The sequence below is a fragment of the Acipenser ruthenus genome, chromosome 14 (genome assembly GCF_902713425.1).
Source record: "Acipenser ruthenus chromosome 14, fAciRut3.2 maternal haplotype, whole genome shotgun sequence".
In the NCBI taxonomy this organism is placed as follows: Eukaryota; Metazoa; Chordata; class Actinopteri; order Acipenseriformes; family Acipenseridae; genus Acipenser; species Acipenser ruthenus.
Genome location: NC_081202.1, coordinates 5,154,910 through 5,171,024, shown reverse-complemented (window position 1 = coordinate 5,171,024; position 16,115 = coordinate 5,154,910). Strand labels below are relative to the sequence as shown.

Genomic DNA, 16,115 nt, shown 5'->3' with positions numbered 1-16,115 from the left:
GGAACACAGTAAGTAGTGATTAAGTAATGAGTAGCCTATGTGTACATCTTTATTGCAGGTACAGAAGAAGAATTACAGAGAAGAAAAGAAGAGGGCGACTAAGGAGTTACTCAGCACCATCACAGACCCCTCGGTGATTGTCATGGCAGACTGGCTGAAGGTCAGAGCAGTTCTTTTGATAGTGATCGCTGGGGCCCAGTCAGTGTTTTCTGAATGCATGGGGTTGTAAACAGTGATGTCTATTCTAAGGATCTAAACTGCGATGGAGCCAAACACTGCAGTGTTTACATTGGTAGAATATATTATTTGTGTAGTTTCATTTTAAAGGGAAATTGTGTTTGGTGGATATTTCGATTTTGTGGTTCAGGAGCAGTAGGGATGGCAGTTTTTTTAATTATTATTATTATTATTATTTTTTTTTTACAGCTGATTCAAAGTAGTATTACTTTGATGTGAATGTGCTAACATATATAAAGTGTGCTCCAGCTGCCTGAGTTATGACGTAGGTTTCAACTTCTGCTCTGTCTGTTTTACACTACCTTAGCATATAAATCTATCTGTCAAAAAAACGACCACAAAAATGTTAAATAGAGTACTAGTACTAGTAAGAATATTCTGAAAAAAGAAAATATCACTACCGCTGAACAACAACCCATCCTGTAACTTGAGCAAAACACTGATTCACTACTATCGTAGAATTGTGCTCAAATGTTATAATTTGCAAAAGGATTACAGGGATGGAAATAAGAGTCACATTGCATAGCAGTTTGATGCATTCCTGGTTTTACTAGGAGTTTAGTAAGACACAACACACATGATCTTGTTACCTTTACGCTGTGCCCAGGGGTCGGCAACTTGTCCGTACATGGACATGCGTGTCTGTGGCAAGAGTTATCAGTGTCCATGGCAGTGAATATGTCTAACACACACGCACGTAACTGTATATAACTTCCATTTTGTTTGTCCGTGGCCAAGAATTTTATTTATTTATTTATTTATTTATTTTTTTTAATGTCTGTCACCACTCGACATGGTGCTGACCCCTGGCTGTGACTAATCAAGCTTGTAGTAACCTCTGGAATGGATGAAACTGCTATGCAATAGGAGTCTTATTTCCACCCCTGTATTCTACTACTATTCAATTAGAAAATCAATTTTAATTCAAGTCTTTTCAGCCACTGTGATTTCCCAACAGCAGTTGTAGTACATTGTAACCCCACATGTTTAACAACAGCCATCACCACTAGACCTGCTGCACAGTAGTGTCCTTGCAAGCCTGGGATGAAGTGCTGAAGTACGGGTCTCCTGCAAGGCTCTCGTGCATCACAGAGTGAAATTTCTGAAAGCTGTGCCTGTCTGTGTGTCTGTGTGTCTCAGATCCGGGGCACACTGAAGAGCTGGACGAAGCTGTGGTGTGTGCTGAAGCCGGGCGTGCTGCTGATCTACAAGACTTTGAAGAACGGCCAGTGGGTCGGCACGGTGCTGCTCAACGCCTGCGAGCTCATAGAGCGCCCATCCAAGAAGGACGGCTTCTGCTTCAAGCTGTTCCACCCCCTGGAGCAGTCCATCTGGGCGGTCAAGGTGAGTGCAAAGGGCCCACACCGCCGTTGAGCTGGGGCTGCTTTTTGCCATGTAGGTGGAGCTGAACTAAGACCAAGGCCTCCTCTTCCATGCTGTACTTGCCCCATGATATCACTGATAAGAAGGGCAGCTTTTGCATCTTCCACAGCTTCCTTTGCCGCCCACTTTATTCCAGTTTAACACAGGTGCTGCCTCCCTCACACAGTCATTGTGTGACTCTACCAATGTAATTTCCAATCGAACCTTGGCGCACTTAAACTCCTCGGTTAGAGCTGAGTCTGGCAGCTGCAGTATCCCTTTACCATACAGACCCACTCTGCTGAGGCAGTGTGGAACTCCTAACCATTTCCTGACATATGAACTGATTAACGCTTCCAGCTGTTGTCATGGAAACCTCCTACACAGTGAGTGGCCACAGAAGTCTTGGCAGTAGAATAAACTGAAAGCACCAGAGTTTAAGTTTGTCTGTGAAAGCACTGCTGTCTGTGCTCTTCAACCCTTCCACTGTTTTTTGCCTCAATTCTCCCACACAAACTGTGTCCTTTAGGTCCCCATCATACCATCTCCCAAGACTTTTCACAGGCTTCTCAGACACTATTGGTATTATTATTATTATTATTATTATTATTATTATTATTATTATTTATTTCTTAGCAGACACCCTTATCCAGGGCGACTTACAATTGTTACAAGATATCACATTATTTTTACATACAATTACATTATTTTTACATACAATTACCCATTTATACAGTTGGGTTTTTACTGGAGCAATCTAGGTAAAGTACCTTGCTCAAGGGTACAGCAGCAGTGTCCCCCACCGAGGATTGAACCCACGACCCTCCAGTCAAGAGTCCAGAGCCCTAACCACTACTCCACACTGCTGCCCCTGTTGCCTCACTGTTAATGTAGAATCTCTTATCCATTACTTTACCTTTAATTATATAGATGCTTCTTGACTTAATGGGCTTGAATTGCATTTGTGCCCTTTCAATGTTATTGATTTGATTGCCCAATAACCGATTAGTGCAGGCTACTGTTGTAGTCATGATTGTCATGTCATCCAATTGGTGGCAGTCGCATTCCAGAAGCCAAGCATTCTCCTCCCATTACGCATTTTGACGCCCCAATAATTACTTCCATTGCCATGGTAAAAGCCAGTGGAGAAATGGTGCATCCTGAAATTGAAAAACAAAATTGCAAATCTCCGAAGAAGCCTTTCACTAAGTTTGTTATTGATTAGTTTGCCCAATAAGCAATTACACTTCATGGAGTGTCAGTTGTTTTGTGTTTTATACAGCAGGGTTCCATGGAGTGGTGTTTTATACAGCAGGGTTCCATGGAGTGGTGTTTTATACAGCAGAGTTCCATGGAGTGGTGTTTTATACAGCAGGGTTCCATGGAGTGGTGTTTTATACAGCAGGGTTCCATGGAGTGGTGTTTTATACAGCAGGGTTCCATGGAGTGGTGTTTTATACAGCAGGGTTCCATGGAGTGGTGTTTTATACAGCAGGGTTCCATGGAGTGGTGTTTTATACAGCAGGGTTCCATGGAGTGGTGTTTTATACAGCAGGGTTCCATGGAGTGGTGTTTTATACAGCAGGGTTCCATGGAGTGGTGTTTTATACAGCAGAGTTCCATGGAGTGGTGTTTTATACAGCAGGGTTCCATGGAGTGGTGTTTTATACAGCAGGGTTCCATGGAGTGGTGTTTTATACAGCAGAGTTCCATGGAGTGGTGTTTTATACAGCAGGGTTCCATGGAGTGGTGTTTTATACAGCAGGGTTCCATGGAGTGGTGTTTTATACAGCAGGGTTCCATGGAGTGGTGTTTTATACAGCAGGGTTCCATGGAGTGGTGTTTTATACAGCAGGGTTCCATGGAGTGGTGTTTTATACAGCAGGGTTCCATGGAGTGGTGTTTTATACAGCAGGGTTCCATGGAGTGGTGTTTTATACAGCAGGGTTCCATGGAGTGGTGTTTTATACAGCAGGGTTCCATGGAGTGGTGTTTTATACAGCAGGGTTCCATGGAGTGGTGTTTTATACAGCAGGGTTCCATGGAGTGGTGTTTTATACAGCAGGGTTCCATGGAGTGGTGTTTTATACAGCAGGGTTCCATGGAGTGGTGTTTTATACAGCAGGGTTCCATGGAGTGGTGTTTTATACAGCAGGGTTCCATGGAGTGGTGTTTTATACAGCAGGGTTCCATGGAGTGGTGTTTTATACAGCAGGGTTCCATGGAGTGGTGTTTTATACAGCAGGGTTCCATGGAGTGGTGTTTTATACAGCAGGGTTCCATGGAGTGGTCTTTTATACAGCAGAGTTCCATTGAGGCTGTACACAGTTGTCAGCGTCTGCCAGAGTTCTGCATGAATGATTTTACCAGTAGCCCACAGATGCTGTGATGTCACTATATTGCGGGCTGGTATTTTGATGTGGCAGGCACTGTTGAGTATCTGGGTTACTGTTCTAACACAGCACTTTATGCATCTTTCAGTGCCATGCCTGTCTTTGGTTGCCATGGTATTGTCTTTAGACCTTTTCAACCTCTTTCTGAAGCACACATCTGTTGAATTGCAGGGTCCGAAAGGGGAAGCTGTAGGATCCATCACTCAGCCTTTACCCAGCAGTTACCTGATCTTCCGGGCTGCTTCCGAGTCAGATGGTAAGAGGTGTTTTTTATCTGTGAATTTACAGCCTTTACATAGTCGTGGATATCAGTGCACATCATAATAGCAACTGCTTGTCTCTGCTTGAGGGACACTCAAGCAGAGACAAGCGGGATGCCATGGCTAAAAATAATGTAAAAAATAATTTAATTGTATGTAAAAATAATGTGATATCTTGTAACAATTGCAAGTCGCCCTGGATAAGAGCGTCTGCTAAGAAATAAATAAATAAATAAAAAATGGCTGGGACTGAGATGCCAGACAAATTAAACCACAGTGACGCCTGGTGGCAATACATTAACATCACAAGAAGTGAAGCCAGTGAATTGAATCAAACACATGGAGTAACACCTGCCAAGTTTAAATGTGCATGTGCATGTGCATGTAATTGTTTATTTACTACCAATACAGTTTTGTAATTTTGTTGAACATCAAGTAAACTCTTAATCCCACTAAATTCATTCGTTGTGATATTGTTTGTACCTGGTCAGTTTATTTGAACACATGTGGTATTGCTTTGTTAATGAGGAGCACTGTTACTCAATGTTATTATTATTATTATTATTATTATTTATTTATTTATTTCTTAGCAGACGCCCTTATCCAGGGCGACTTACAATCGTAAGCAAAAAACAAGAAATGTTACACAATTTCTTGTTCATGGAGTCCCTAGATCCTGCTGCTGCTTTGTGATTTTGACACATTCAACAAGTGTCCAAGAGTAAAGAGTTGGGTTGTGGCATCCGCTGTGTTTGTATGTTGAGTCGTTGTTGAAAAGTGAGTCAGTAACAGTTGCTAAGTCCTGTGTTAACGTTCCTGGTCTCCCCTCGGCAGGCAGGTGCTGGCTGGATGCTCTGGAGCTGGCACTGAAATGCTCAAGCCTCCTGAAGCGCACCATGATCAGGGAAGGCAAGGAGCTGGAAGTGGGATCCTCGGGAGAGCACTCCCAGGTCAACTTGTACAGCCTGCTGCGAGCCAGCAACCTGCAAGGACCTGACAGCTTCAAGTGAGAATCCCACTGCTCTGTAATCTAGCGCTGTGCACCGACGACTCTGTAACTGAGTGGTCAGAAGCATTATTCCTGATCATTATCATCTTTTAAAAACATTCTCTGATCTGCTTGGGGAAAAAAAATGTGTTTTATATAACACTGAATAATGAGGATTAAAAATAGGGCGTACAATCGCCTGTTTCTAATGGATCTCTTTCTTAGGCCTACTGCCATAGTGTTATATTTTTTTGAGTTATCTTTTGTAGTGTTGAAAGAGTTATTTCTCAATTTATAGCTTAAGAATGACCTATTAAAAGTGACATCAGCAGCCTGTGTCCAGTGTTTGCCTATTTTATTTGAGTATAAAATGTTTTATTCTTATAAATTAATAATATGATAAATAAATCTGGCATGGTTTCCAAATAGGTGAATTTTTCTTAGCAGCGGTGGCTGAGCAGGCTACTTAACCCAAAATACATTGTCCTTTGTAGGGTTTAAAACATATAACCTGTCAATGTCTGTATCTTCCAAGCTCCAGTGCCCCCCACCATTAAATAAATGAATTGTGTGTCGTGCAGCTTCAATGACAGCGAAATCGAGACGCAGCACTTCAGGGACCACGACCTTTACTCAGACAAGTCGGACCGGGAGAACGAGCAGGACCACGAGGAGTCGGACAACGATGGGCTGGAGAAGAGCGAGGAGAGCGACACAGACACCTCGGAGCGGCAGGACGACTCTTACCTGGAACCTGAGCCCATCGAGGTTCTGCGCGAGACCACCTACCTGGAGCAGTCTCGCGAGGAGCTGGGGGAGGTGAGGCAGCAGTGCTCGCACTAGGGAGAGGGAGAGGGAGAGGGAGAGGGAGCGGGCTGGCAGTGGGCTGGCAGTGTTGGGCTGAGGTGTTGCGTGAGACCAGCTACCTGGAGTGAGGAGCGGCGAGGCAGTGGTCTGCACAATGCAGGGCTGTAGCCTTCTTAGCAGCCCTCTCTGTGATGCACATTCTTATGGCTCCTGATTCATGACTAGACTGGACAACAGAGACACAACACAAACCATTATTCATCCAGAAGAAAAAACCCAAGGAGGCCCCACTCTCCCTCAAACGATTTTCCAGACATAATCAAATAGATCAATTGAAACAAGCCAATCATAATCCAGTGGTCCCGACAACTGTCTTGTGATGCAAACTGCAGCTCTGACAGGGTTTTTAACACCGATAGCAATACATATTTGATTGCTGAGGCTTGTTGTTCCAGGTATCAACGTCTATAATTTAATGTCGTTTGCCAATGAAATGGCTTTTTAATTTCTGTATAATAAATAAATAATTTCCCTCAATTGCAGAGGTAGCATTCGCCTGTAGTGCTATTATTCATAGAGGATGGGAATGTCAGGAATCGAGCACAAAGCAATTTGTTTCCATTTTATATATGATATTGATTTGCAATCCTTCACCTAGGAGTACAAACCCACGCTAATAACTAGTAATCATTTTTTTGTTTGTTTTTTGTATGGGTCATTATCTTTATTTTCTACGAAACTTACAATAAAGAAAATCGAATGAATAGAAACGATTTTGAAAAGATGGACACTGACCTATTTTTCCCTGACGCTGTTTGATCTTCTTTATGTTCTGTAGATTTCTTGTTATTTTGTAAACCAGTTTTTGGTCGTCACTCATTTCAGCAGCCATGCCTGGAATGAGTTTCAACAAAAGTTAAAATTAGAAAGGTTCATATGTGACGTTGCTTTTAGCTGTAGGGTCGACTCATTGCTGACTGACCCCTGCTGAGTTTTATGTTTTATGAATAATGATGTGTTTTTTACTTTTTATTTGTTGTGTTTCATGTTGTTTGCTTTGGTGGTGTGAGCCTCTTGCCAGCTCGTTATTGTAAATGAGAATTTGTTCTCAATGAACTCATCTGGATAAATCAAGGTTTTGACTGGTTGATTGATTGATTGTTTGCTTGCAGGCTGGGGAGGCCTCTCAGACAGAGACAGTGTCCGAGGAGAACAAGAGCCTGATCTGGACGTTACTGAAGCAGGTGCGTCCAGGGATGGACCTCTCCAAGGTGGTGCTGCCTACGTTCATCCTGGAGCCTCGCTCCTTCCTGGACAAGCTCTCGGATTACTACTATCACGCCGACTTCCTCTCCGAGTGAGTATCCCTCTGTGGACGTGGAACTGGGTGTTTTTAAACAGTGAAGGGTCTGGATTAAATAAGAAAACCACACCATTCAAATGTACATAGCTAGTTAGACAGGAGTCTCATTGATTGCTAGCCCGCTTGGGAGAAGTGTCACAGAAGTGACTTGGTTTCCCAATATATACAGCATTTCCTACTGCTAAATATTTTTCACATACTAAAGCGTATGTCAAGCTGCACGTGATGAGTTCTTAAGAAACACATTAAACAAGGTTGTGCTTAAGTGTATCTTTTTGCTCAAAAGAGCCATGAATCACGTCCAGTCACAGGCAGACTGTTCACATGTCGTGTTTCCTATTGCAGAAGTATTAACTTCCATTGCACTCTGTGCAGTCCAACACTTTGTTAGTCAGCTGCTGTGCTTGATGTTTCTCATGCCTCGATCATCCACATACACCAGTGCTGATTGTATTAGCACTGTTATCAGAAGAAGATTGATATACTACGATGTGTGTTAACATTATTTCAGGCCCTTGCCAATTAGATTGTATTACTGCCACTCATTTTAACCCTGCCTGTGCTGTGGCTGGTTGTTCTCATGAACAGGAAGATTCTGTTGATTGATAAAACACACTGCTAGCATCGACGTTCATTTGTTTGTGCCAACAGGGCTGCTGTTGAAGAAAATGCCTACAATCGACTGAAGAAGGTTGTGAAATGGTACTTGTCTGGATTTTACAAAAAGCCACAGGTAATCAAAAAAAAAAAAAAAAAAAAAAAAAACTACTGGTATTCGTTTTTACCTTTTCACATGGCTGTTTTTCAAAGAGCAACAGTAATATGATTCTCTTAAGAACTAAAAGGTACCTTTTAATGCTGGCCTGGTGGGCTTTTCTACAGCATTTAAAAATGGTATAAATATCTGCAACTAGGCGGTACTACAAACAGTAAAATGTCTGTTTTGTAATTATTAATAACATGGGGGGGGGGGGTCTGCATGTTTACATGAGGATCTGCTTAACACCCAAGCAACGATTGAGGGACGATTTTTAGAAAAAAACATTCAAATAAAAGTAATTTCAATTCCTCCTCCTATATTTAAAAGCATTCTACAATTGAATCTGGAATTTCACCTTGGGTGTTTTCATTTGAATAAGGTTCACTTCCTTTGCTTTCTGCTCTCAGGGACTGAAGAAACCTTACAATCCAATTCTTGGTGAAACATTCAGATGTTTGTGGATTCATCCCCAGACAAGCAGCAAGACATTTTACATTTCTGAACAGGTAACAAAAATACCCTTAAAAATGTCTCGGCTCCCACATGGCGTGGTGTTTTCTGATATGAAATGGTGTTTCTCATTATTAATGACTAGCGATGTGTGCTGTGCAGTTTCCCTCGTATGCCGCTTGCAATGCATTCACGTGCTGTGTGTTGTGCTCAATAGGTGTCCCATCATCCGCCAGTGTCTGCCTTCTATGTAAGTAATAGAAAAGATGGGTTTTGCCTCAGTGGTAGCATCCTGGCCAAATCAAAGTTTTACGGTGAGTTCATTTATATATTCTACAAAGGTTATACATGTGTGTGACTACCCCTACCCCCATAATTCACACTACCCCTGTCATTTTGTATGACTGTCCTTTACATTGATTATGGCTGCAGCACCCTCTTCAGAAACCTTCAGTTGATGACCATTCCGTGAAGCCCCTATTCACTGCTGTATGGAAGTATCGCCACAGCCACTACATTGCTTCCTGCTGCAGCTTGTAGTGTTCTATTAATTTACATTGTAGTCTTGCAGGTTTAAACGCAGCCTGCGTGCTCATACACAGGTGCTCAGCTCTCCTGCACTAGATTATACTATTCTATGGATATTAGTGTAGAGCAAATAACATAAAAGGTTTCTCTGTTTGAACTCCTAATTATAATGAGCCTATGTGTTTGCTGTATAATACGACTCTCTTCTGTTTTCTCATGAGCACTAGAAAGCATTATACTGTCAATCCTATTCATTATAGGCGTTTAACCAAATGAAATATTTCAGGGTTTGGGACATCTGGTCATTTGGTCAAGTGTCTGGTTTAACTGAATGAATGTCACATATGATGTACTGGAATGTTTGTGAATCTGTGCTTGGATGTAATAAGTTGCATTAAAAGTAACTAAAGATGAACCTGTAAGCATACAGATGAGTAGCAAGAAACCCTCCACCACTGGTATACTTACCTAGTAACTACAAGAAGCATCGATTGTACAAGGAGATAAGTCTTCTGAGTCAGTAAGAGACGGCTGAGGTTTCTGTACTAGTGAGTCTCGAAGTGTGGAGTAGTGGTTAGGGCTCTGGACTCTTGACCGGAGGGTTGTGGGTTCAATCCCAGGTGGGGGACACTGCTGCTGTACCCTTGAGCAAGGTACTTTACCTAGATTGCTCCAGTAAAAAACTGTATAAATGGGTACTTGTATGTAAAAATAAATAAATAAAAATAATCAAAATTATGTGATATCTGTATAATGTGAAATAATGTATAATGTGATATCTTGTAACAATTGTAAGTCGCTCTGGATAAAGGCGTCTCGTAAGAAATAAATAATAATAATGCAGTGGACCCTGTATCGTGTAGTGTTATCGAACGATCCCAATGAGAATTTTCACTTGTAATAGAATCTGTAATAACACTGTATCAATGCAGTAATACAAGTCATTGGTGTCATTCAATGGATTTCTTCTTGCAGGTAACTCATTATCTGCCATACTGGACGGAGAAGCCAGACTAACTTTCCTGAACAGGGGAGAGGATTATGTGATGAATATGCCGTATGCTCATTGCAAAGGTATACATCATGTTTTGTCGAAGGGACTGAACCACAGTTTTGAACGTGCCCCGTACACCATGTCTCTGTTTGAGCCACCTGCTCCTCTTGGATGGAAGAGGAGCTGAATTGTGGGTTTAGTTCACTGATATACAGATGTCTCCATCGTCTCGGCACATTTGAAGAAAGTGTCCGAATGCAGCTGCCATGGTTATCGCCAGCTGTGCCAGGAGCTGTTTTGATTAATTGGAAAATAATGGTCTATATTATAGAAGCTGAAGTGTCTCAGTGGTAACAGTATGGGGCTGAGTGATGTGGGGTCTGGACCTTACAAAATGAGTCTTGTTGCCACATGGTAGAACCTACAGTTACAGCGAAAATAGTGTATACTGAAAAAGAAATAGAAACAGGCATGTACCTCTACAGCTATGGCCAAAAAAATAAATTATATTCATATATATATATATATATATATATATATATAATTTAGATATTTTATTTAACATTGTGCAATCAAAGAAACTACAAAAATATATTACAAAAGTACCAGCAGCCATAATAGTAGTACAGTATTTCATGTTAGATTTCGAAATTTTCCATTTGTCAGTTTTTCGTTAAGTATATGTAGTGTTCCGCATTTTCGTTTTTTATCTTTTAAAGAGTTTATTTTACATATATTAAAATAGGTAAATCGGTAAAAATAGGGGGGAAAAAATCTAAGTATACACACTTTACATGTGGAATATGATGCGTAGCAGTTCTGGTTTCTGATTAAGTTTAATGTCCCTGGGATGTATTGAATCAGAATCTGCAAGTCGAAGTCACATTTTCCCAAGTTAGCTGGTACTTTGCGAACGTTTGGGCAATCGCTGTACTGACGGAAATAGTATCACAGAAGGTATGCACGTGACATTAGCACAAAATAAGCCAGGTTCATGAAAAGAAAAGAAAATTGACAGAACTGGGCGGTGCAAGCCATTGGGAGACACATCAGAAATCACACTGGACATTTCCATCAATGTGTTTCATATGTTTACCAACTAAAGCATCACCAGTTTTGTCAAATATTTACGATTTAAGATTGTCGGTGTTAGACAGTGTTTTAGCTGATGGGCAGTACTGTTGCACGAAGTCACCTTACATACCTCTCTGCAATAAACAGTGGCTGGCCAACAAAGCACAGTGCTCTGACAAACTCATTAACACTTTTTTATTAAAGCGTGTGTAAAAGCCTCATTTAATGGATTGCTTGTCTCTCAGTTCACTGTCTTGTTTTAGTTTAATGTGTCGCTTATTTTTCAGTATGTTCTTTTATTGTCAGTGTGAACATGTACCTCAATGCAGCAGTATCTGCAGCGCTATGCATCCTCTGCCTCATCTGACCCATTTCTGCTATTTTTGCTTTTTGTATACTTTGAAACATTCGTTTTCTTTTGTGTATTCATAAACTGATTTATGTTTTCTCTCCATTCCTCATCCACTAAAAATATAATATTTTGTGTAATTATTTCAAGTTAGTTTTTGATCAAGCTAGTAGCTACTATGCCCAGCAATTGCCACAATAAGCTGTAATTTCGGTAAAATTCAGAATAAACTGGAAACGCGGAACACTAAGTATATGGAAAACGATAAAGCGGCATGTTTTCAATATGTTAATGTAACATTATTCAGCAGGTTTCATTCGACTTTATAATGCAAAATTAGTTAATTCTGTAGGGTGATGCAAAACTTTTGTCCATAGCCTTACTTGTATGGTAGGGTGCCAAAAACAGCGTATACTGAAAAATGAATACAAATGGACATGTATCTGGAGTCTAGTGTTAAAATGATGTTTGATCCTCCTTCCTTGTGCCCAATACAGATGTGTGATCTTCAACAGCATGATGCTGAATGTTGTGATTTTTTTTTTAAAGGAATTCTTTATGGTACATTGACTCTGGAGCTTGGAGGGCAGATAAACATCATGTGTGAGAAAACGGGATACAGCGCTTTGCTTGAATTCAAACTGAAGGTAATTGTGTGCTTGGCTGATTGAGATGCATCGAAACGCATTAAAAGAAATAAGAACAGAAAGAAAATGTAGAAAAGAAAAGCATGGCAAAAGCGTGGTAAATGTATCCCTATGTGTTTAAAAGAACTGTGCTGCCATACGGGTATTCAACGGGGGTGCTTGCCAGAGCCAGTTGATGTGCCCATCTTGACCCAAACTCGCACACTCACAGAAGTAGTTCTAGTGAGTTCTGTGGCTGCCAGGGTCGAATCTGCTTGGAATTTAATAGCTGTTTTCAGTTAGTAATGACAGTAACCAGCTGAATCTTTTCACAGCCGTTTCTAGGCAACAACGACAGTGTTAACCAAATATCTGGAAAAATCAAACTTGGCAAGGAAGTACTGGCTACTTTGGAGGGCCACTGGGTGAGTGCTTCCATTTGAATATTTATGGTGAATCATTTAACTGAGAGATTTTTCAATCGCTGTGATGTCAGATCGCCTATTAGTAGTAATGAGTCAATGGCCCTAAAACACTTAATCGAACCATAACCTATAGTAACGCTTTGGGAATTATTGCTTAAAACTATGCGTAAAAGTTGACAAATCGAATTACAGTACTGTATAATGTGTGGTGTTTTGTTGTAAAATAGTTTATAGAAGCCACAAGTAACTCTGAAGCTCCTGCTGCATTTATTATAGGACAGTGAGGTCATCATCCACGATAAGAAGACCGGAATCTCCGACACGTTCTGGAATCCCACTCCTGAGCTGAGGCAGAGCCGGCTGATGAGGTGCACCGTGGTGACCGAGGAGCAAGAGGACTGGGAATCGGAAAAGTGAGGGATCAGGCAGGAGATGCACAGGATGCTTGAGTGCTTTGAGGCTTCAATGCATCGGACAGTCTGCAATGCCACTTGAGCGGTTATGGAGCCTTAAAGGCCAAGTTGAGGAACTGTGATTTTAAATACACAAACCATCAGTATGATTGCCTGTAACATACTCCTGTGGCATACTCAGTATACGGGATTGTGGAATAATTTATTGTATGATTCTTCAGATTCTTCGGTTTAACTATTGTATTCATAGCTTTACACAAAAAAAACAGCTTTTAAGAGTATACTGTAGGATTATGCAATACTTTATAGCAAGGCTAATCCTTTATTGAAATCATTTTTGTTTTTCAGTGTATCTGTATAAACTTCAGTGCGATTCATTGATAGCTGGGTTGCCACTGCCAATCCACTGGGATGAAAGCACCCCCTTGGAACAAAGTCGTTTTCTCATTCCACTGATGCCCTTTCTCTGTTTCATGCTCTCCTTTGATCAGACTGTGGCAGCACGTTACCCAAGCCATCCATAACAAAGACCAGATGGAAGCCACCAACGAGAAGTACATCCTGGAGGAAGCGCAGAGGAAGGCGACCCGGGAGAGGAAAGCCAAGTGCGAGGAGTGGAAATGCAGGCTGTTTGAGCAGGACCCCATCACGGGAGAGTGGCAGTATAGATATGCAGAGTAAGCACGGACAAGCACAGGGAAACACAGCCCACTACATCCAGCACCACATTGTGTCTACGTTTTTTCACGTAGTTGTAAAGCTGAATTTGAATAAGTGACTTTTTCAAACTTATTTTGGTGTGCTTGCATGAAAGAAAAATATGAAAAGTGCATCCTAAAGTTACACCCCTTTGAAAAAAATTGGTAAGTGGCTTTTCCAAGGTTACAATCCATCTAGAATCGAATTTCTAAATCATTAAATCATCAGGGGAAACCTCAATGTGAATAAGTTGCCCCAGGTTTCCTACAAAATGGGGACATCAGTGGACTTTTAAGAGCATTGCAAATGCGTATGTATTTAGTTTCCAGTTCCAGTAGCCGGAAAGTACTGTATTCGTTCAAATGTTAAGACACAGCCCAAATTTCCCACCCTTGGCTTAAAAAGCACTTAAATTCGAAGGAATATGTTATTTTATTACCTAGCCGGAGGACTTCTGTTAACCTTGTATTGTTGTTTTGTGCAGTACCAGACCTTGGGATCCTCTGAATGATATGGTACAGTTTGAGAAAGAGGGTTGGATCCAGACTAAAGTCAGGCACCGCACACCTATGGTACGTTCTGGGAGTGTAATTAGTCTCAGTAACCAGGGGGCAAGGCGGGACAATTGCAAATGTCAGGTAGGTTGGTGCATTTCTGTTGATTAGAGCATTTGCTTCAATCTCACTGTTGCTTGCGCATTGCCAAACCCATGATCATTTTTGTTTTACCTGGATCATACAGCATTTTTCTTGTGAGTCCCAAGAAACCCACGCATCTATTTAGATTTTTTTTATCAGAGTAAAGGGTAAATAGCTCCAAATGTGAAAAATACATAATTTTTTTTTTATTTTTTTTTTTACAGCCCCCTTTTTAAGACGTTTGTGATTACTCAAATAAATATGTTTTTTTCTACATTGTCTGTTTGAGCTGAATTTGAGGATTGTCATTTAGGTGTAACTGTCTTGCTCAGTAATTTGCTCTTTGACCTCCTTGTTCCCTATAGAAACCCAGCAGGTATAAAGAATAAATCAGCAAGCTCTGAAGCGTTGACAGCGCTAGCGCCATCTAGTGCACGGCTATAAAAGGAAACTTGACTGACCGTGTCAGTGGAGCAGGTGGAGCTGGCTCTGAGCATTCTACTGGCTTTTGCTGACGTAGCTATACTTTGCATCTGGTAACTTAATGTATTGGGTGCAAGGAAGTCAAAAGGCAGTTCAAAAATTAATATCTGACCCTCACAATGCATCTTACACAAACTATAGAAGAAATAAATAAAACAACTTCATGGAAAAGGAAAGTGGGCAGTAAAACATATTAACATGTCATACTCTATACTCTTATTTTGGCACCATCCCCACCCAGTCTTGTATAAGGATATATTTTTGTTCCTCCCTGTTTTTGACAATTAATTTCCATGAAACATGGGCACTACAGCATCCACAAAATGTCACAAATAAGCACGCTTGCATGTTTGCTGCAAGGCTGGTCAAATGATCATGTGCAGCATGTGTGTCTTTTACAGACCTTTTTGGATTTTGCAGATGTCCTTTATTGCTGGCAATTGATGCATTGCAGGTCACTGTTCCTAAAAGAAAGCGCAAGCAAACTGATCAGCCAGGAAGTGTGGAGAGTGGATGCTCCTCCCCCGAACCTGATCAACGTGACTCTTCGGGCAGTGAAAGTAAGGAAACCTCTGCCTCTCTTTCCAATGCGCATCAACAATCCTGCCTGTCCCAGACTAATGGAACAGGGCAGCCCAGGTTCAGCTGTAACACTAGCACTGGTGTTGATGAGGAGTAGAGAGTGTTGTAAAAATCACAGGATGTATTTCATTTAAACAACGGCTGTTTTCATGTGCTTGTGTATACATTTCCTCATACAACAGAGACAAAATCCAGATAAAGTGAAATAATAATTGGAGATTATAAATGAGATTATATTTAGCTAGTCTCGAGCAATGTGCCTGCTTGTTAAAGTTCGCGGGCTGTGTAGGAAACTTGTGACGACTCACAGTGAAGCACATGTTTGTTTTGCTCTAATCTACAATTTTAATATTTTTATTTCAGGACACAAAATAAAGCACAGCTCAAGGTTAAGGAAAAAAGGTGCCGACCTCAATGAACTTCAAAGTGCCATTGACTCTATTAAACATACCCAAGAGGAAATTAATAGGTAAGATGAAGAGAATTGTTCTTCTTTAATAATACTGTTTATTTGCATTTCATGTTGCCTAATAAAAAGCCAATGTTTGTTGTGGAACATGTGTTGTTCAGGAATTCCTTTTAATATTGTCTGTTGTGATCCTAATGCAACCAGAGGACATAAAGTCACAATACTCAAATAAAATAGCATAAGTTTTTATAGTGCTTTCCATTGACCTTCTCTTA

At 40.9% G+C, this 16,115-nt stretch overlaps 1 protein-coding gene across 9 annotated transcripts in view; it reads left to right on the top strand.

Moving 5' to 3' along the window:
• LOC117419609 (oxysterol-binding protein-related protein 8-like) overlaps positions 1 to 16,115 on the top strand; it is a 98,209-nt gene that overhangs the window by 79,233 nt on the left and 2,861 nt on the right. For 7 of the 9 annotated variants that reach the window (XM_034032516.3, XM_034032522.3, XM_034032521.3 and 4 more), the window contains 17 exons: positions 59 to 160; positions 1,378 to 1,581; positions 4,164 to 4,248; positions 5,087 to 5,258; positions 5,822 to 6,059; positions 7,220 to 7,404; positions 8,062 to 8,143; positions 8,578 to 8,676; positions 8,838 to 8,934; positions 10,124 to 10,222; positions 12,115 to 12,212; positions 12,527 to 12,616; positions 12,893 to 13,029; positions 13,521 to 13,706; positions 14,213 to 14,366; positions 15,304 to 15,409; positions 15,795 to 15,900. In XM_034032516.3, coding sequence (XP_033888407.1) covers positions 59 to 160; positions 1,378 to 1,581; positions 4,164 to 4,248; positions 5,087 to 5,258; positions 5,822 to 6,059; positions 7,220 to 7,404; positions 8,062 to 8,143; positions 8,578 to 8,676; positions 8,838 to 8,934; positions 10,124 to 10,222; positions 12,115 to 12,212; positions 12,527 to 12,616; positions 12,893 to 13,029; positions 13,521 to 13,706; positions 14,213 to 14,366; positions 15,304 to 15,409; positions 15,795 to 15,900 — 2,240 coding nt within the window. The remainder of the gene's footprint in view (positions 1 to 58; positions 161 to 1,377; positions 1,582 to 4,163; positions 4,249 to 5,086; positions 5,259 to 5,821; positions 6,060 to 7,219; positions 7,405 to 8,061; positions 8,144 to 8,577; positions 8,677 to 8,837; positions 8,935 to 10,123; positions 10,223 to 12,114; positions 12,213 to 12,526; positions 12,617 to 12,892; positions 13,030 to 13,520; positions 13,707 to 14,212; positions 14,367 to 15,303; positions 15,410 to 15,794; positions 15,901 to 16,115) is intronic. The other 2 variants (XM_034032518.3, XM_058985640.1) reach the window with 1 other exon arrangement.